The 21,758-nt window shown below is 44.5% G+C and overlaps 1 protein-coding gene across 1 annotated transcript in view; it reads right to left on the bottom strand.

The window, feature by feature from the left end:
- The window catches only part of BEND4 (BEN domain containing 4), a 29,685-nt gene extending 15,935 nt beyond the window's left edge, over window positions 1-13,750 (bottom strand). The window contains exons 1-2 of the mRNA XM_059818138.1: window positions 13,378-13,750; window positions 4,821-5,387 (exon numbers count right to left, since the gene is read on the bottom strand). Coding sequence (XP_059674121.1) covers window positions 4,821-5,387; window positions 13,378-13,750 — 940 coding nt within the window. The remainder of the gene's footprint in view (window positions 1-4,820; window positions 5,388-13,377) is intronic.
- Window positions 13,751-21,758: the final 8,008 nt, after the last annotated feature.

Raw genomic sequence — 21,758 nt, forward strand, 5'->3', positions numbered from 1 at the left:
GCAGCCACCATGGATGTTGTCTCTGTAGGTGATCACCTCTCTACATTTGAGGGGGTTTTCCATCCCCATCCTTCTGCTGTTTGCTAGAGTATTTTTTGCTGCTGGGTTAATGAGGTAAGAATAATTACTGTATTTATCACACGCTGCTTCATCTTACTTATTTATGCCTTTTCACTACTTTCAGGCTGGTTGGCCTGAAACCATGCAGCAAAGCTTGGAGCACCAGGAGGCAAACCCTCACTCACGACCCTGGCCTTCACTTTAACCACCTGGAAATATTTTCTCCCTTTTACGCTAAAAGCTGTGAAAAAATCCTGCTGACAATAGTTAAGGAGAACTGCTTAATATCCTTATATGTTAGAGAGTCTAAATCCAGGTCTTACGTGCAGTCTCACAAATAAGTCTTTAATTTTACTATTGGGAATGTATCACAGCTCTAGTAATTTTTATATAGACGAAAAAGATTAGGAGACATTTTTCTCCTCATATAGATGGATTACTTTGCGCTGTTCTTGATGGTCTCAAAACCTTAAAGAGCCAATGACAAGTTTGCTAAACTCCTTCCAGGAACTACCTAATCTTTAAGTATTTTTTAAAACAAGACAAAATAACACACTGAGCAAAAATGTTTCTCTTTTTTTCAGTTGGACTGAAAACTGAAAATGTTTTGCCTAAAAAAAATAAATGTTGGGGAAAACTGCACAATTTGCAAGATGTCACATTGCTCCACAACCAAAGCACTGAAATAGGAATTTTTTTCTTCATTTATTCCATAGCTGAAACAATTAAGATTTCACACAAATTTAAGTATTGTTTCAGTCAAATCAAACGGGTATTTTTTGAGAAAAAAACCCCCAACAACCAAAACATATGCAATATTTCACTCATGTAATAATTTTTCTCCAGTGGTGATCTGCCAAAGAGCGATGCTAGGCTATGGGCAAAAAGATCCTAGAGGACTGGAGGGCTTCTACAGCAATGGGGCACAGTCCTGAAAACAGGAAGATCTTATTTTCTGTGTCTGAAAGCTGCAGGAGGATATATTTTGTGTAATATTTGTTAAAAAAAAGTCATTGCCTTTACATCTGCTGAGAAAACACTCTTCTTCCTGGTAGTCTCTTTGTGAGCCATGCAAATGGTGCTTTGCAGAGCTAGAGGCAGAGATGTACAGTGGTAACTATTTTTAGACTGCAAACTCTCATGGATTTTAAAAGGGCTTTTGCATATGGAAAGTAAAAAAAAAAAAGAAATGCAAAGTATTTCAGGAAAAGGATAAAATAATTCACAGATGGTTACAGAGCAGAAGGGAGGGCTTGGTGCTTTTACCTCCTGTTGACAGGGTTGCTAGTGGGAGCCTCAGCGCCCACAGGGAGGGCACAGTGCACACCTCCCACCGCCCCGCGGGGTCCCCCGTGAGCCTCACCGAGCGACTCTGGCCCAGCTCCCTCAAGGATGAGTGGGAAAACCACTATGTCAAAAACCACGCTCTTTCAGCAGCTTGATGGGACAGTATGGCAGCCTCCACACTCATATAGCTGCCTCCACCATTGCTTCTCCGCTGCACTAATCACCTTGCCTGGCCTGATGCCCAGCATGAGATGTATGAACGAGTAGGGAAGGAAGTTTGTGCTCCAAGATGACTCCAATGTGATAAGATGGTGGCAAACAACACTGAAGCCCTCTGCAGAGGGCTTTCTGGCTCCTTCCCAAGGCACGCAATGTCTTGATGGGCAAAAAAAAATGCTCAACGAATGAGCGTTCCGCCTGTTTACATACAGAGTTGGGCGTTTCAAATCACAGAAAAAATTCTGCCAGCTTCTTTGGTAGCAGAAGCTCACCGGAGCAAAATCAGCACTGGAGACAAAAATAATTAGACATCGCCTTTAGCTGATTTTTGATTAACATTGCTCAATGGTGGCTGTGGGACTGCCTGGGGAGCTCAGATCTCTGTCCCACCACAAAGCAGAATCCGAGGACACCTTCTGTGGCTCTTAACGCTTCCCCACACACCTGGGTCACTTTAGACCTATCTGTATATGTCACCCAGACCACAGCAGATGCATTTGATGACAATTTTATGTTGGCTGATGAAGTCATACGTCCTTGCACATTTGTTTTATGTTTGTCTGCTTCCTTTCATACACTCTTAACAAGGTGTTTCATTACTCCTGGGGGGTGGAAAATGACTACGCTTATGTATGTTTATCTCTCTTTAAAAGGGAGTTGAAGGGTGACTGTGATGACCCAGGTAAATACTGGCTGCTTAGCCCAGCATTAATCCTAGCAAAATACAGCCAAATGCAACGGGATTCAATTGACTAAAATTAGTTCAAGAACTAAAAGTTAGTTCAAGAACTTTAGTTCAAGAACTAAAGAATATGAATATAATTAATGCCAGTCAAAATGGTCTTATGGAAAGTGGATCTTGTCAAACTAACCAGACTGTCATTCTTTGATGAGATTATAGGTTCGCTTGAAAAAGTTGAAGAGATGTAATATACCTAGACTCCTGAAGGACATTTAACTTACTACCATGAGTTAGCTGATTGCAAAAGCAGCAACCTACAACATCAGTAGACTAGAGCATACACGGATTAAGAACCTGCTACTGACATCTCAAGTATTTGTCATTGGGGGAATCATCATGAATAGATGTGTTACTAGCAAGGCTCAACAGGGCCTGACAGCAGCCTCAATACCATTCAACATTTCTAACCAGGATCACACAGTTAATTTGAAAACAATCAAAAAAATCCCGTCTGATACAGAAACTGGTGAACCAGCAAACAGTGGGCAAACAGGGCAGCCAAAGCAATCCGGATCACTTAGTGAACGAACACAGCCAAATACAAAGTACGCACGTCTAGGAAGAAATGTGCGCAGAACAAGAAGCCCAGCGGTATGACCGATGGCCAAATGACCAGGGCAACTACGAGTGGGAACAAAGAGACTATTCACCTTCACTCAGGCAGATAGGAACATATTGCATGTATTTCCAGTGCCCAAATTTTAAAGAAATGAGCAGAATGGGAGAAAAGTACTGCAAAGAAGGGTTCAACTCATTTGAGGAGTTTTAAACAGCTCTGTTTGCTTAGTTTATCTAAGATGGATATTAAGTCAGCTTTCAATCCTGAAGTAGCTTCAACGAGAAAAAACACCAAGTCCTACACAGAACTTCATTTAGCAGAGCACACCATAGAAGTCAATGGCTAGAAGCTGATTTCAGATAGTCAGGCAGGGAATAAGGCACACATTTTCACCAGTGTAACTAACCACTGGAGCTGAGTGTCAGGGTAAGAGGTAGAGCCACTGCTCACCAGAGTCTCCAACTCAGGGCTGGAGGCCTTCTGAGATATTACTAGAGTCAAATGTAAGCTATGCTTCAGTCAAAGTCAAAAAGATTATTGGGTTCAGTATAGGTGACTGAATGAAAGCTGTAGGTCAGGTTACAGACCCTAATGATCACTTTTGATCTTACACACCTGAAGCTAGGACTCAACAGGAGTTGAAGTCCACATGATTCCCTTTGTCACAGTGTGTTTCCACATGGTGTATGAACCACTACTGAATCCAGCGAGAGTGCACAAGTTATGGTGTCTCCAGATTTTGGGAGGGGTGGGGGAAGTATTCTAAATTTTGGGTTTTCTCTGCACTGAACAATGTTGCTTATGGGATTTGCTGGTACCCCTAGGGACCAATGCACCAAAGAAAAACACAGTGTAATACAAATAATGCATAATACATCACTGATAGCTGGGGAGAATTATGAAGACTGCTGCTTGCTTTTTGCTCAGATTTTGCAACTGCACCTACGTATTGGGGCAGCAGCTGGTTACGGCCTTCTTCCTTTCTGCATAGTTAGCAGTTTTGAAGCATTTTCTCTCTTGCAGTCCATGCTATATTATCTGTGCTTGTCTGCCATTTAGGGATTAGTTCAATTAACTGTGCATGGATCTACCCTAAGCACCTTAAACTTCAGCTAGCAAAGGTGCAGCTCCTGAGCGCTTATACATGTCAGAAGTGTGTTGTATACTTACTTTCTTAGCTAAATTCCAATTTGCTTTTAGTATTATTATTTGAGATGCATTTTTGTCTGTGTTTAAAGTTTAGAGGATATGGGTCCAAGATATTTGTTCTGATCCGATACCACTCTTCAAGTATCTTGGCGCACCTTAACAGTGAGAAATCCCAAGTTTAAATGGGCAAGAGAAATTTTTCACAAAGTGGGTTTCTGTTAGATTGGGTTTTTCTGTTTGCTTTCTCTTTCCCAGTGGCTGCTAGGTATTGCTGAAGAAGTTGTTGTCAAGCTTTTTTTTCAGGTTTTATTTGAAGATGAATGGGAGGAGATGTATTTATGCTTCTCACTGAGCTAACAGCAATCTAAGAGATACTGTTCAAGGTAAAAACCAAATCTATTTCAGTTAAAAGTATGGATGTAACTTTGCATAGTTTCTTTAACTAACCAAAAAGGAGCCCCAGAAGGGAATTAGGTTTATAAGCTGTAATGTCACTTAAAGAACAAGACAGATAATTAGGTATAAAAGCATATGTTTGGAATTACTGTGACAAACCACCTGATGTTTGGAATTTGGGATTACAAACATAACCCATCCTGAACACAGCTCACTAGTCTAGGACTCAAGATTCATATGGATAAGTATCGGCAGATAATTTTCCAGTGGGCACAGCTACAGGAATTTTGGCTGGAGACAAATTCCAGTGTTTGATTACTATGATCGCAACCTTAAAAAAAATGACTAGAACTTAAAGCAAACCATTACCCAAACTATTTTTATCACTGACAGCAGGGGATTATTTACCTGGAATGCTCTCCAATTTTCTACGAAGTTCCTCGTTTTCTTGTTGCAATGAAATTACCTCCTGCTCTAGCTCTTGACACCGAGGGCAGTAACCTTCTTCCTCTTCCTCCTCTTCCTCCTCTGGAAGTGTAGAAGATGATGGGTGACCATGAGATTCAGATGTTGCTGGAGATGTCCATCCACCTAAAGTGTGCACTGGAGAGGTTGAAAGTGGATCCACATCTGCCAAATGGCTAAAATCATTTACTGATGAGGTGTTCTGAGAAGGGAAGCTCCCAGAAAGCAAATAGTTCTGAAGGGAATCGGTAAAAACTCTCAGAAAGGCTGAGGTTTGTTGTTTCTTTTGCATATACTGCATCTCTATGTCTAAAATGTCTGATGTCTGACTATGGACCATTTTCCCAAGCTGACATTGCTCTTGTCTTTCACTATAATTTGGATTTTCCTGCTTTATACAAGAAATCATGGACTGAGAGTGATTGTTGTCCAGCAGTTTTCCACCACAATTTAAGAGACTTAGAACCCGGCTGCATTGTTGGGCAAAGGCATCCAGAATCATTCGACTCTCTGAAACAAAAGAAAAGATGAATCACAGAAACCTAATGCAAAAGGTTATGCCAGGCAGTAGCAGCTAGATGAATGTACACAACCGTTTACAGTAGCATGCATTTTATTTCTGAACACATTAAAATTATGGCTTCTGCTTTAATACTTCTGCAACACTGTGATTTAAAACAATCCCGACTTTGCTTCTATTTTGAGAGTGCCCTTGTGCCCTTGCTGTTAATCAGAAATGCATTGTGATGATAGTCACTGCTTACTGCCATCTTTTTTCAGAGGGATTAAGACAGGAAAATGGGGAAGAAAACACAATTTCCATAAAATTTGCTACAAGTAAAAGTTCAAGTAAGTACTTCTCTGGAAGCCTATTTCAAGCTGCTGGTGGGCACTGCCTGTATGTATTTGCAGGACTCTGCACTACACCTTCATCCTATGCACTGCTCCTCTCCAACAAGGCTTCCAAGCTTTGTTTTTTCTCCCTTTCATCTTTGCTGCACTCACTTGACATTGGGCACAGGACACTTCATATGACCTACCCCCAATTCTATGGACTTCGCTTCTGTCTTCCTTTTGCTTTAGGTTCCAGATATGTCCAAGAACAACCCCAAGACTGATAAGCACAAAACCCTCTTCTTACACCAAGGAAAGGCATCAAACATACAACGTGAAGCTCCTCTGATCAGAGGACGAATTTTTTCTGTCCTGCTGACCTCCTATGAGTTTGTGGGTAGGCCAGTATCACGCAGTGGAGAGCAGCGCTGAGTTCTTTGAGCTGCTCTGGACATAATCAGGAAACTCTGTGTGGGGCTGTGCAGCAGTTTCTGGAGGCAGCAGCTCGGCTCTGGAAGCAGGATAAGGATGCCATGCCACACCTAGTCAGCCCTGCCTCTAACGACAGGAGGTGTCACGTCTCAGGGAGCAATAGCAGCTACAACCTAAACCTACACAGTAGACTGGTTCATTTCTGAGTGTATATATAGCTCAAGCTGCTGTAACAGTTCTCAGACCCAAATGGAAAATGACCAAGACATTTATGGTACAACCTGTTAGGTTTCCTAATAAAAATAATGCCTTTTAAAATTTTTTTAGCTTATTCCTAGCTGAGTTCCTCTAGGTGTCTAAAAAGATGGAACTAACATTTTGCATGAGATAAAAAAAAAAAAGACTGGTAGGTTTAAGCGCTGCCAATTTTGGAGAGCTCTTCTCAGGCAGGCTTGACTTTTAGAAAGCGACAAACGCATTTACTTTTGAAAAGGCAACCTGCTACAGATGCATGAGACTAAGCACCCCAGACCTTCATCTATCTTAACTTCATCACTAGAGATGAAAACATAGCCTCATCACACTGATAATACGTAAAGAACAGAAACGTTCCGAATTCAGTTCTTTAAGAGGTGGCACTTCTTACGGTACTTATCCATGAACCAGAAGATACACCTTCTGGTGGAAAATCTACTTCATACTGAGGTTAGTAGAGCTGGCCTGAAGAATATCTGAAACAACGCTAATCTGCATTTTTACCATCCTCCAGCTCTCTGCAAAGAGGGCAGGGCTGAAGCAGCATACAAATGCTTTCACTCTCGAATGCAGGCCGAGGAGACCTCCCCAACACAAAACCCGAGGATGTGATCTCCCGAGGACTCAAACATAAGAACAGGGACATGAGGCGGACAGAATAAGCACAGGCGCAGTGCTGGGCTAGGAGGCTGCCCAGGGCCAAAGGGAGAGAGCCCACCGGCACGTGAAGGATTGGGGTGGCCCTAAGACCACTTAAAGCATCCTCGCAATCAGCCTCCTGTGCTAACGAGCCGTACCACACCCTTGTAGATAGGCTCAGATGAACCAGGGCAGATTTCTCCAACACATCTTTGATGCAAAACGTTAAGCAATGCCCTCCGTCCACATTACAAACTCAAAAGGGCAGAAATGCACAGGCACTGCTGCCCCCTTCGCAAGTGGGTGCCAGTGCCAGGTGCTCTGCAGCCTCCATACCTGCTGTCCCTCCTTCCCTTTTACTGCATTAACCTAAGGTCATCCGTCTTTAAGCCTTACGATGCTAGTGCAAAATAACCCAGCAGAACAGATGCAATGTAAATCAAAAGCATGGAACCCCAGTGACACTGCAGCTTTCTAGCTGGGACCTACCAATAAATCAAAAGAAAATCAAGAAACTCAAGCATCACTAACAACCTTAAGTTGTGCTTTCTTTACCTTATTTCTTTACTTCCCACATTTTCCCTTTAAAATTATTACAGGATGGTATTGATTGGAACTTTGCAATCCTACTACAGAGCAGTTTTTCATTCATTTTAATCCTATAATCCGATTCCAGACCTGAAGTCATATTTACTGGTTTTATTTTAATCATTATGGTCCCTGTTGACAAAACAGTTACTCATTCTTTGTGTATCCTTGTTGCAAGGGGACAAAATATGAATGGAACAACTTAAAAAGGATTAGATTAGTATAAGATATGTTATTCTAATCTTACGGTTTCTCCTAAAATATGGCAAAAAGTAACCTGACATCTCAAATACCAGTTCTGAAGAATGCTATAATACATACTAACATCAGTAAAGATAAAATTAATGATTAGTTTTGTTGCAAAATTGAATGCATTAGGCACATTCACTGTGATAATGGCTTAAAATGTAACTGAAATTGTATACAGAAATGACAGTATTGATTTAATCTTCAGTTCAGTATCAGAACTACTATAAAGACACAATAACAGCAATTTCTGTTTTCTTCTTAACTTTAACCCATACTCGAAGATATAAAAATGAAAGTCATGACAAAGCAGGGCTATTTTGAAATGCTAGCAAAAATATTCGCAAATGCTGTTTTTGTGGGTACCACTGGGCAGCAATAGCGAGGGATGCTCTCAGCACACATTCTGGAAACATCTGGCTCTTTGCTGAAGCAGGTACCACTTTGAAGCAACTTCTACACCAGTAACGGTACACGTACCCACAGCCTGAACAACCCTAAATGAGAATGGTAACTACAGTCATTTCTTGCGATGGAGAAAAAAATAAAAACAAATGCTGCCCATTTAGCATATATCGTAGAAATTGGGATTTCAGCTTTTATGGACTGTAATTAGAAATGCAAGGACTGTGCAACATCTCATCACCAAGAAATGACAAAAAGATATTTTTATGTGAACACTACTGAATAATCACTGATCTATGATTCTTAATTGATTTAATATAATGTATATATTTTCTAGGAAAGGAGGACTCTGTTGAAATGACTGCACTGGACTAAAACAGTGTAAACAGTTTATTAAAGTCTTATTGTGATATTCCTTCTCCTTATTACAATGTGCAGCAACCATGTAATTCTAATGTCTCAGACCCCGCAGTCTTTAGTCTTACAGAACTTCTATCAACTTTAACTAGACTGTTGCCTGAAGGTGGACTTGCCAGATCAGGCCCATAAAGTGCTAATAGATCAGGATTAAATTGCTAAAAGTATAAATATTCCTAACCAGATTGAGAGTGCAAGCAACTAGAAGACACCATCATATGGCAAATCAGGTACCAACTCCCCGATATAGCATTCATCTTTATATCTTTTTCTCATTGATGCTGAACTATGGAGCTTCTTAGCTATCCAACTGCTAAGAGCAAACTTCTGAAACTCAACCTGGTGACTTACACTGACGCATCAGAAAAGATGTCTGGAAAGGTTAGCAGGTATTACATCAGCTTTTCCTACACCTGAGGATCTTTTCAATACTTAGACCAGACAGGTTTATGAATAAGGCATTGTGTTGGGTCTCAGTGGCTCTGGATGCAGGTCGTGCCTTTTCCACAGACTCCTTTGTAATCTTGCGCAGATGGTTTAAAGAGTCATCTTTGTAACTATTGAGCGGGTCTGAATACCATACATTCTCCCCTGTGGGGAATGTATTCATTGGTATTTAATTTTCAGCAAGATTTGAAAGTCCAGGTTCCTTAGCAATTTCAATCATCTCACTCTTCACCTCGCAGTGTTTCAGTCCTCTCACTTGATGATTTGTGTTTATTTGTTGGATTATTATCATATTATTATTACTATAGATCCTGGGGCAGCAGCTCTGTACCCCCGAAATGGCTTTGTCCATCCATATAAACCTTTTAACTATGTTTTTAGATTTGAACAGTGCTGCAAATACCTATGCTTGAGTCATAAAATCGAGAGCATTTGACACCCCCCATGACTAAGCAATGCTTTCTTGGGCATCTCGCATGAAGATCACCAAGACAGTCCAGTGGATGACAACTACAAGTGTTTGGCCATTTTAGTACTGATAGATCCACTTTCAGATGAGGGTTCTTAACTTCTTGGTTAAGGCCAAAATGATGATCTTCACCTTCTCTGTTCACTTAAAAACTTTCTTCTGTCCAGACATGATAGAGCTTGATTAACTGGTTGTTAAACATGCCAGGTTGTTGGCAATGGAGTAACACCTCTTAAGACAGCTCTGCTCTTCTTTCTCTGCTTTCCATGAAAGCCCATCTTACATTTTAAGGCACACTGTAAGGTCTACATCATGCTTTCCTACGGAAAAGGAGTTTGTTTGGTGGACTATGACACTGTTTAATGCACATGCTACCAAAGACAAACATTCTTTTCATACCAGGAAAATCTGAATAGCCTAATAAAGAATTAATATTCTACGGGAGAAAATGGGTATCTGCTGGTGCTTTGGATGTGTCCATTTGTGTGGCTTACTCTGCAGCAGCAGTGGTCAGAGTAACCACTACTCACTAGAGAAAAAGGGAAGGCTCGTGCTGCAGTGCAGCTCGACATTTCTCATCGTAAGATGACATTTCTCATGCAGGATCTTTCCCTAAAAGATGGGATCTCGAGCTAGATCTTTCCTCACCATGGCGCAGGGTGGAGAACACCTGCTTTTCCTCCTTCCCACAACGCCTCTTCCTGCAATTCTTCTCGAGTCTGGAGGCCAGGGTGGTCTCTTAGAGAGGGACTGAGGAAGAAAGCATTCATTCTTGGCAAAAGCTCTAACCATTAGGAAATGCTTCAAAAACATGGAAGCATCCGTACTTGCGCCTGTGTTTTAGGTGCCCACTCTCAAAAGCAAACTTGGTGCTCTGAATACCAAGGGGCCAGAAATGTCATGCCTGAAGATTAAGACTCAACCGCATGAAGTGTTTAAGTTGCTAACACAGAGTTAGACATCCCAGGAATGGTGTTTTACTAGTCAGCTTGCTCACTGCTGCCTGCACAAGTGAAGGGGTATCAGTGAAAAGAGGGGAAACCTCCCAAACTGAATTTACAAAACAGGTATCCCTACAGAACTGTGATCTACAGCCCTCCAACCCTTCATTCAAGTAAGCACCCGCCTAGTGCTACGTCTAAGCTAAGTGGGAAAACTGTGCAAGTCATGGATGGTGACTGTCTGCCTTTTGGAGAACAACCCAGTGGACCTGCAGCTGGATACCTGCTAAGGAAGGATCCTCACCCCCCCCCATGACACCCACCACTTGTGAGATAAACCTCTGGCAAAGAGGTGCTCTGGAAAGGGCCCGGCCCGTGCCCCTTGCTGCTGTGGGGAACCCAGGAGCTGGGTGGGCAGAGACCCTGCAGGTGCTGGGCAAAGCGCAGAGTGACCATGCACAGAGCACACACAAGTAGGCCCACTCCCCCGGGGCAAAACCCCAGCTCTGTTTCCCCAGCGGCAGCCTGAGCTGTTAAATTGGCTCACACATTTGGTAAGAGGATTTCAGAGCTCTGGATGGTGGGATGGAAGTACCTCACGTACAGACAGCCTTGAGGTCCCAACGAGCTCACCCTCGACAGCTCCCTGCTCAGCTTACCGGTGCTACGCCTCCTCCAACAGAAGGCACCTGGTGTTTCTCCACCATCGAGCGGGAAGGATAGGTGCACAGCTCAGCAAAGCACCCGCACCTCAGGGAATACAACGCCTCCTTGCTTTACCAGCCTCTGGTAACTACTTGTACAAAATCCCACTTCGGCACACCATAGCAAGTTTTTGGTTTGTTTTCTTCCGTTCTGTTTTGCTTGGTACTTCAGTCTTAGCTGAGAGAAGGGTATGTTGGGACCCATATAGGAACCTAAAGTAAAAGTAAAGCTTGGATGTGCAGGTGATGGGGCAGGGACTTCACAGAAATTCAGTGCACAAACAGCAGTTCCTTAACTATCTTTTTTAGCACAGAACTGAAATCAATGACAAACTCTGAAGCCTGCTCTAGCTCCTGGTTAGTACAGTCTACAGAGGCAGGAGAAAGGCCAAACTTCTGCTCATCAAAGCCCAGAGGGCTTTGCTGTGAATATGGCCTCATAGATCATCCACCAGACAGCTGAGTGTTTTCCATGGTGTAATCTGCTTCTGTAAAGAAAGGTAGGTGTCACATTTATCAGCAGTGTTTTGGTTGTGGGCCACAAAAAACCCCACTGAAATACCACCACCATTTGGACATTTAAAATAAGAAGTAATTTCGAGAAAAAAGAAAACATGACCTTCTGCCACGGATTATGGGACTATGCGTCAGAGCCGTGAATTTTCAGGCTAATCTCTTCAAGTATTAAACTTTTTTGGTAAAGTACTTGAATTATTTGTAACAAGACATGATAAATTCATCCAGTCCATGGCTGCTTCTGAGTGAAAACAGGCATTAAAACATAGCCATATATCCTATTAACTAGCATATCTCCCTGTTTAGTAAGGAAATGTCATCACATTTGTTACAAAGGCAAACAGCAACATACCAAAACAGGATCCAATTTTTCTAAATAAATAAATCAATGATGTGTCAAAAATTAACAGATGAGTTAATATACCCGATGTTATCAAAACCAGATGGTGCTTCATAATATTCATCCTGTTCAGTCAAACCCTGAATATATTCTGGACCATCAGTATATAAAATAGGATGCTGCTATTTGTGATGGCAAACAAAAGCAATCATGCCTGCCAAGCACATACTATAACAGGCAGCATTTCAGCTCTGCTAGACAGAAAGTAATTAGAATGCTTTTAATGTCCAAAAGAATGATGCTGATAGGCTGCCACAGATGTGTAGATTTATGAATATTTATATGGTGGTTTATAGCTGACACTTTTATCAGTTGAAGAAGATAAAATATCTGCCTGACTCAAAAGCTTGACAGTCAGGTTAATAAAATCTCATTAAAGAGAATGACCTATGCAATTATATAGGATTTATTGTAATTCATTTTTGATTGTACTCTGCTTAAAGATGCAATTTCCCATTTCCTGATGCCAAATTTAGGCTGCATATCAAGATCTACGTGGTTTTTAACTCCAAGCCACCACTAGAAGAAAGATATGCGTTCAGCATCTCAGTATCTTACACCTTTAAAGAAAAGAAATAATAAAATAACCCGATCTCCTGTTCCTCGCTGCATCTTACGAAAACGGTGCAGGCAAGCAGCCCACCTATATCCTTTCTGCTAAAACCACCACCTCTTTAACAGCCGCCTCTCCATCACCAGCAGCTCCCTCCGGCAGCCAGCCCCAGCCCGCCGCCCTCCCCGGCCGCGACCGCGGCGGAGCGGCCGGCCCGGGGCTCCCCCCCCCCGCCCCGCAGACGGCGGCGGCGGCGCTCCCGCAGGTGCGAACCGCCCGGCGGGCGCCCGCCCCGCCAAGTCGCGAGCGGCTGCCGGCACAGCCCCGACGGCCCCGGCCACCATCCCGCCCCCACTCCCGCCGCCCCGGGGCGATGCCGGCCGGGCAGCGGCCCCGGCCCCGACGGCGGCCCCGCCCGCCCCCGGGAACTTTAGCGATGCCCGACCGACGGGCGGACCCAGCCGCTCGCCCCGACCCCCCGCGCCCAGCCCCGGGGCGCCCAGCGCCGCCAGCCCCGATGGGGGGGACGCCGCGGGGGGCCGAGCCCGCCGCCAGCCCGCCGGGAGAGGGGGGGGGGGAGCCCGCAGCCGCCATCCCGCTCCCGCCTGCTGCAAAGTGCCCCGCGAAGTTGCGCGGCGGAGGAGTTGCGGGTACCTGCGCTCAGCTCCGCGCCGCCGCCCCCCGCCGCCGCCGGGCAGGGGCCGTAGCGGCCCGAGGAGCTCGGGGCCGGCGGCGGCGGCGGCGGGCGGGGGTGGCCCTGGGCAGCGCCGGGGGCGGCGGCGGGGCGGGCGGGCCCGTTGGGGAAGGGGCCGTGCGGCGCGTAGGGCAGCGGCTCGGCGGCGGCGTGCGGGAAGGGCTGCCCCGCTCCGCGCCCGCGGGGCACCTCCACCATGGTGGGTCTCTCGTAGCGCTTGGCCAGCGCCGCCCGCTTCCCGGGGAAGGTCTTCAGGACGCTGTAGGGGCCCCGCTGCTTGTAGATTTTGGGGGTGCTGGGCCCCTCCTCCGCCGGCTGCATCTCCTCCTCCATCCTCCACCGCCTCCCCGGGCCCGGCCCCGCGCGGCGCAGAGCGGCCCCGCTCCGGGGCTGTGTCTGCCGCCGCCGCGGCTCGTCTCTGTGGCACGGCGGAGCCCCGGCACGGCGGGGCGCCGGCCTGATTGACAGGCGGCCGCGCCAATGCCTGGAGGGAGACGGGCGGCGACCGGCAAGTGTTTAGGGTAATCTCTGCTAATGGCAGCGGGGCGGGGAGGCGGGCCCTGGCGGGGCCGCCGCCGCCGCCGGCACCCCCCCGCGGGGGCAGGTGAGCCGCCGGGCGCCGCCGCGGGGGACGAGCGGCCGCGGACCAGCGCCCTCCCTCCGGCCGGCGCGGCACGGCCCGCCGGGGCCGCGGCTGCTGCCCCGCCCCGCCCCGCCCCGCGCTGCGCGGAGCGCGGCGCCGCGGCGAAAACTTTGTGGCCCCTCCGCCGGGCGCGGAGCCCCGCCGCGGGTGCCCCGTCGGCCGCCCGGCCCTCCTCCCCTCTCCCCGCACGGAGCGAGCCGCGGGCCTGCCTCCCCGGTTATTAGGGTTGGAGTAAATAATACCGTAAATAAAAGTATTTGGGAGTCCAGGACCTGTCAGAGTTGATTAGGGCACAGAGGACATTTTCTTTCTCATTATGCAAATGCATTTCATGGCGAAATAAAAGAGGTTTCGCTGTAGCTCATGCATGTCAGATTTCCAGGAATCCGGGAGATTAATCACATTTAACATTATTTGCAACGTGTGTCGTGTCGCCCCCCCCCCCCCCCCCCCCCCCGGTTTTGCAAACTGCTTAAATGAGGCGGACACGTGGGGCGAAGCCTCGTCCCTCTCCCCTCGCCTCCCTCTCCCCTCCGCCTCCTGCCCGGACCCTTTCAGGGACAGTGAAATAATGAAACGCTGCTGAAAGACAGGAAGAGAATGAGATGCCATCGAGAGACGGTTCTGAGAAATGGTGGAGATCTGCGTGAGATGGGAGACAGCTGAAACTGAATGATACGCTGAAGAAAAATAAACGATAACAAACCGCTCGCTTGTTCTCCCCATTCTTTTCTGAGAGGCAATTTTATATTTTGCATTAACATTTCCCTTCTTCTGTCCCACTTCTCTCCTGCTTCTGCTGCTATAATTTATCAGGATTACAATAAGCCCTCTGGCTTCTGGAAGTAAAATTACAGAACACCTTAGTTATATTTAAGCGGTGGCGGTGGGAAATCATTTCTCTGTCATCACGTGGAGTTTCGGCTACTTATTGTGGTCATCGCTCTCCCATTTCAGCTTTATTTATTTAGTCAGAGTTGGGCTTGCTGGAAATGAAAAGTGACCCTTCTCTAGTGATGTAATTAACTCCTGTGGTCTTCGGCCCCTCTCCTGCAGAGAAGTCAGGCTAACTTCTACAAGCCAGGCATTTCTTTCATGCAGGGTGTACAAGGAGCTGGGCTGTTTCTGATTTTGATTTTTTTGACAAGTAGAATAAATCGATTCCTTGTCGCAGCCAAAAGCCTCTAAGTAAAGGCTAGTGTAATAGAAATCACTGTTTTACTTAAGCAAAATCAATCATAAGTCTTTTTGTTTTCTGACTGACTCTTTGATCGCCTGTTCTTTAAAAAAAAAATTGTACTGTAATGCAAAAGAGAGACTGGAAATAAGTGTGAGGGAAACTCTGCTTCCACTCAGAAGTGAGATGTTTCCTCCATCTGACTGGCCTCTGCCACAGCTGTGGCCAGCAACTGACTGAGGTCAGTATAGTAATAAAATTGTATAAACTTAATATTAGGCTCTTAATAGCTAGGCTCAAATAAACAGCCAAAAATTACCTGCTCCGGTGTCAGCTACATTCCTAGGACATCACTGCTCTTCGATGTTGATGCCTACCCCTCTGCTCCCGGTGGAGGAAACAACCCTTGCCTACCACGAGCCTTGTACAAACAGAGAAAACCGGGGTTGGCATGTCATGTACTCCAAGCTGCCTCCTTTATCTGGGGTCCCTGCAGCTCATCAGGCAGATGCTGGGTCTCTATGGACATAAAGAGAGAAGCAGATCTGGGGTTAATGGGGTCCAAAGCCACTGAAATGAGGCGGGGACCTCAGCCAGGAGGAAAATGGCGTACATACTTTATCCACTGAATTTCTTTCTGCTGAGGTTTTTGACAGTGCCTTTTGACTGGACTACCAAAATGCCCCTTGAGTTGCCTTCAGGAAGTCTTGGCTTTTCCTCTCCTCTGCTCTCCATGAGTCTTCCAGGTATGTGGACCTAAAAAACGTGCTGGTTTTTTTCCCCCCCTTTCCTTCTATGAGTCTTTCCCTGAGTTTCAGACAAGGGACACTGGTGCCGTGGCCCAAAGGCTGTGTGTTGTGCCTAAACTGAGGGGCTCCTGCAACCCAGCCCTGTGGAGCAAAAGTGTTTAACCCCGGTGGTCAAGCCTTTGGCCTTGCAGGATGCCCCCATTTAGGGGAACACCATTGTACTCATAAGCTCTGTACAGGTATGAAGTCCTTGCAAGTGAACTGACGTGACTTTGCAGCTGAGGAGCGTGGCCCTAGACCGGCAAAGAGGCAGGCTGGGTGACGTGACGGTCTCAAAGTACGGGGAGATGCCACTGTACCTGTTGCGAGCGGTTGTGGGCTGCCCCCTTCCACAGCCGCTCCCTGTGGCACATCCTACAGCACCCGAGCGGTCTCATGAGCATGTAGTCATTAAATTATTATTAACCAAGCATTTATCTCTGTATTACAGTCCCATTTTGGTTGCTCACTGGATTAAAACAGTTAACACGTAGCCCTTGCCTTGATCAAGTGAAAAAAAGAAGAAAGCCTTAGCTGATACCAGCAGCTCATTTCAAGAAAGCTAAACACCTTCATTTCCCTTAGACTGTGCCACCACTTGGGATTTGACCCTGAAGCGAAGGTTGCATCTTTCCCTACCTGTTTACCGATGCAAGTTCCACTGTTTTACTGACGCTAAGGGCTGGAGATCTGTAACAGGATTATTTCAGAGCACCCTGAGCGGAAAAAGGATGGGAAGTAACTGACCCTCGGAAAAAAACCTAATCAAAACAAAGACAAAGGGCACAACGAAAAATAAGAAACCCAACGTTGCTGCAGTGTATACTCCTCCGCTCCTAGAAATCACCACAAAGAGAATATTTGTCAGTATATAGAAAAATACCCAATCTAGACACGGGCTATCAATCACTGAGCGTGCCTGTGTTGAAGGTACCGTGAGGTACTCAAAGAATAAAAGTGTGATTCATCTCTATCTTCCGAGCAGGGGCTAAATCTTGCTCCACTTATTCATGGGAGCAGTGCTCCTGCGATAACTAAAGCATGCAGGATTTGACCATGAACTGCCAATATTGCTCTGCACATTTGGAGTGCATGATGAGAGCTAAGATTGGCAACTCTCCCCTGTAATCTAAACCACTCTGCAAGCAGGCTAGCCATAATTTGCTGCCCTAAACATTTAACCCCAGCTAGTTAATTTAAGCTTAGCTCAGTTGCTCATGTTTATGGATAAAGAAACAAAAGGGAGAGCATCAAAAGGAAAAGATGACTGTGGAATTCAATATTTCAGCAGCTGTTGATAGGTAAATGTTATTGAAGTGTGGCATTCAAAACCAAAGGCCTGCATTTATGATAATGAGCCTAACAAGGAAATGAGATTGACACAGCAATTCTCTGTTTTTGTTGTCCCCTGAGGTTAGAGATTATGCAGCGCATGGTGCTGTTTTTAGCCTCTTTGGTGATTCCAACTGTGAGAGACAACGCTGTGCATATTTGTCAAGGTTGCACTTTAATCAGGTGACTCAGGAGCTTTTTGAGGGAGAACATGAACTGCCGGTCTCACCTAAACCTTAATCCACATCCTATGTCAGAGATCCATCAGCCCAGCGACGCAGCTTTTAGTCCCTGCTTCTCCCTTACGCTTACCCAGTGCTCTGTGAAAACGCTTTGAAATAATTGAAATGTATCTATCACGGTTACATTGTATTTTGAGAATTACTGGAATGTTTCTCAGTGACATTAATTGGTTTTAAAATATTTTTGTCTTTCTAATTAGTGCAAGATTGATGAGCAGTGGAAAGGGCATTTATACAGAGGCAGACACACATTTCTGTGCTACATTTGTGTCTTAATAAAATGGTAGCTAACTGGATTCTTGTGCTGAGTAAACACTGGCAAGAAAGAAAATATCCTATAACTTTAGGAGGAGGAAATATCCTATGTTTTAAATGGGATCACAGTGTGTAAAATAAAAAAAAGAACTGGTCTCCCTGAGGGCTGGAAAATGGATAAATGAATTATTTAAATATAGTTAAAGGACACACAGGAAAAAGTAATGGCTTTGATATCCAATGTAGGGAAAATTATTAATATTTTAAGGAATCGATTGTGGACACATGGAAAAGCTCGTTTTAATTAAAGATAGCTTACATAAAGCAGTTTTAAGAAGGGAGAAATAGTATAGGGTACTTGTTGCTGAGAATTTTTTAGAAATATGTCATGGATGAAACAGATGATATAACGTATTCCAAACTTCCGTCTGCCCTAAGAAAGCTTCACTGTCTGTATTGGAGTGATTTGGAACAGCTTCACCTCCCTGGAACATTAGCTCTTGCCCTAGCCCTTCCCCAAGCTTGGTGCTCTCGTCTTGGCCAGCACCGTATAATGTAGAGTTGCTCTATAATGTTTAATTGCTCTTTGCAATGTTTAGACCTCATCTTGTGGCACTTAGCATTTTAAGAGCAGCACCTCAGAAGGTCTGCTGGCTGCGTGCTGAAAGGGAGGGCTGATGCTCCACAGGCTGGGATCCAGCTGCTTTGCCAAACCTGTGCGACTCTCACCGCTTCTGCTATTTCTTGCCCTTCATATACTTTCCAACCTGTTACCCAGGCTTGCAAAAAAGTGGTCCTTGCAGGGCAGGAGAAGTCATACTGAGCTAGAACTCAATTAGAGTAGAAAACGTTGTTTCCTGAAGTAGAGACGTTATTAGTATTTTGCATTGAAGTGTTACGTTCGGGCCCAGCACCTATACAGCTTGGCGGCTGTTCAGAAATACTGTCAAATTTTGTCAAGCAAGCTGTGCGTATCAGGTGCAGTTAAAACACAGATGGGATGGACAGGAGAAAACAGCTGGAAGCAGAATCTTCCTTAAACTCATCTAGATGGGGAACCTGACTGCGGTTCAAACACAACAGGAGATACATGACCAGTCATGCGGCGTCTACCAAGCGAAGAGTCATCTAGGCTTAATTTGATGAAAAACACAGGCCTGACAGATGCCTGGAGATACCACCAGTGCTGGAAGCATGGGAATGACACCTGATTCTTTGCTGAAGACAGCCTTCACCCCAGATTAGATCCTTTTCCTGGCTTTGAAGAGGGCCTGTTAGGAATTGAAGGGTGTAAAATCTTCCCTGCGTTTGCCTTCATCACTCTTCCATTCTCAGGCAGCCCCAAACCTTACATTAAATCATGACAACTTAACAGCTCATTCTTGAATGCAGAGTTCAAGGACTTCCTCTACATTAATAATCTTGTAGAAGTAACACTGGTAATCCTGTGGGAGATCCCAAAAAGCTGTCCTTGGGGGCAAAATCATTACTTACAGTCCAGAAAAGAGGAAAGCAATGGGCAAAGCCTGGAATCTCCTGAGACCTTGATTGCACACTGGGTAGTGCAGCACAAAATGACTCAGTCGGGAGAGGTGCTAAAACCTTAGGAACACAAACCGGACTGAATGCCACATTAAAAGAAATGCAAAAAAAAAAAAAGACAACAGTATGTAAAGGCAAAATTGTGTGGGAGCAGGGCCAGCAGACTGCTGTGGTTTCAAGTGTGAAGAAATTCCATCACCCTGCAAGTATTTGTGCCTGGGAACGTGTCCATCACAAGCTGCATCTGCTTAGGAAAAAAAAAAAAGGTGAAACCGTGTTTGCTCAATGGTAAATGTACAGATGTTGTGTTTGCAGAGGCTGAAATTCACCTGATGCACCACCCGCCTCTGGCCCTCCACACACAGATGAGTTGCACCCAAAAGACATCCAGAAGTGATCTCAGAACACTTCAAATAAGCGACATTCTATAAAAATGTATGCTTTTACTTGTTTAAATGCAAAGGATCTGAAAGAAAATTGATGGTTTGTGTGTGGTTGTCTCAAATAATTATATGATAATACCCCGAGCATCTATCAGCTTTACTTTTGTGATTACTGTATTATGAGAATCTCTTCACGTCCTGGCCATTATTCAGCATCCTTGTTATTATATTCTTGTTTCTTTGCTATGTGACAATGGGTTTATGTCCTAAAACAGGAGAGAGACTTGCCCATCAATGTCAACAGAGAGGTGAGAGTTAACGTTAGCTAATGCTCTGTCCCTGAATCTCTTAATTTATAATTGAGGAAATCTTATATCATCTACCATCCTTGGAAATACGTACTAGTTTTGGTGCTGATTCTGCCACCCTTAGTTAGAGTAAAGGAGATCAGAATTTAGGTAATTTACATTATTTTGATCTGGACTAACATTTAAAAATTTATGACAATCTTCTTCCCAGCTGGTAGGAAAGTGGCTTTTCAAGGAAGACAGTATTTCTTGCTCTCTCTCCACAAACAACCATTTCACTTACGTAGGATTTAACTTGTTAAGAAAAAAAGTGTTGTGGGGTTTTTTTTGTTGTTGTTTGGTTTGGGTTTTTTTTGTCTCTGTAATTCTTGAACACCTTGTATATTTAATACTATGGTTATTGTCATTTTCTTTTGCTGGGATAAAAATCCTTTCTGATCAGCTCTATTAATGATGGTGGAAACCATGCTTTCCAAAGAAAGGGTGTTTTCAGACCATATACATGTATGAAAGAAAGAGACTGTGGCTCCTGGAAAACCCAAGTACCAAGAAAGATAGCTGTCCAGCTTTGAAAGAAAATACACTGCTCAAATACATATGGCCAAAACATGAGCACAGACATAGCCTTTCTTTCTTTACACTGTCTTGCAGACACACACACATCCAGAAAACTGTAAAACTAAATATTAAGATCTGACACTTGCACAGTTAAGATTTTACATGTTCACTTACACAGGCATCTGATAAAAAATGCAAATGAAGCTGGCTTCGCTGGGATGCTGACCTGAGATCAAGCTTTCTGAAGACAGGCTATTTCCACCTTCCTCAGAAGAAAGAAAAAAAGAGTCGGGAGTTTTTATTCACCTGGATGAAACAAAAAAATGTGTAGAACTATTTATGAATATGTATGAATAAATATTTAATTATACATATGCTGAACGGTTTAACTGTTGTTCAGCAAATACGTAATTTGTTAATTTTGCCTGCTTCCACTGAATAATTTATTCATCAGATCAGCTTTTTTAATATTCACTAGATGATTGGCTGATCAAATCCTGTTAGCTGAATATGTTATTTGATTTTTTTGCCCTTTTCAAAAATCGCTTGGTCTATTGGAAGAACATTGCTGTGATTTATTAGTGGTATATTCCATCCGGTCCATGGTGACATTCTTCAAGAGTAACCTCCGAAGACAGTAGATTTCTTGCTCCTGTCATCTGATATTAACCTTTTGTAATCCTGACACATATTAGATGTCTTTGACCAGGGAAATAAAACCCCATGTCTGACAGCACCCTTTTTTGTCACACATTCATGACAACACATGTATGATGTGTTTTATTTTTCATTTGATGACTGATTATTGAATTATTTAGATTAGCTACATCAATCAATCCTATATTCTGGTTCATCCAAGTGTCTTCCGTGCAGTTTGTTCAGTAATATATCTCTGCAAAGGATTTCTTCTAACCCCTAAAATTGCCACGTAGCTTTGGAGATACCCTGACATTACAGTGCGGAAAAAGATGCAGAAAGGACAGTGTCTAATCCTTTACAAGTCAGCCTTGAAGTCAGTCATCTTATAGCCCTTTGTAGCTAGAAAAGGACTTCTTACACTTATCACTTGAAAAGGGAGATTCTTAGCTTTCGATTGTGCTATCTTCATACCCA

This window comes from Gavia stellata, chromosome 5 (genome assembly GCF_030936135.1).
Source record: "Gavia stellata isolate bGavSte3 chromosome 5, bGavSte3.hap2, whole genome shotgun sequence".
Lineage (NCBI taxonomy): Eukaryota > Metazoa > Chordata > Aves > Gaviiformes > Gaviidae > Gavia > Gavia stellata.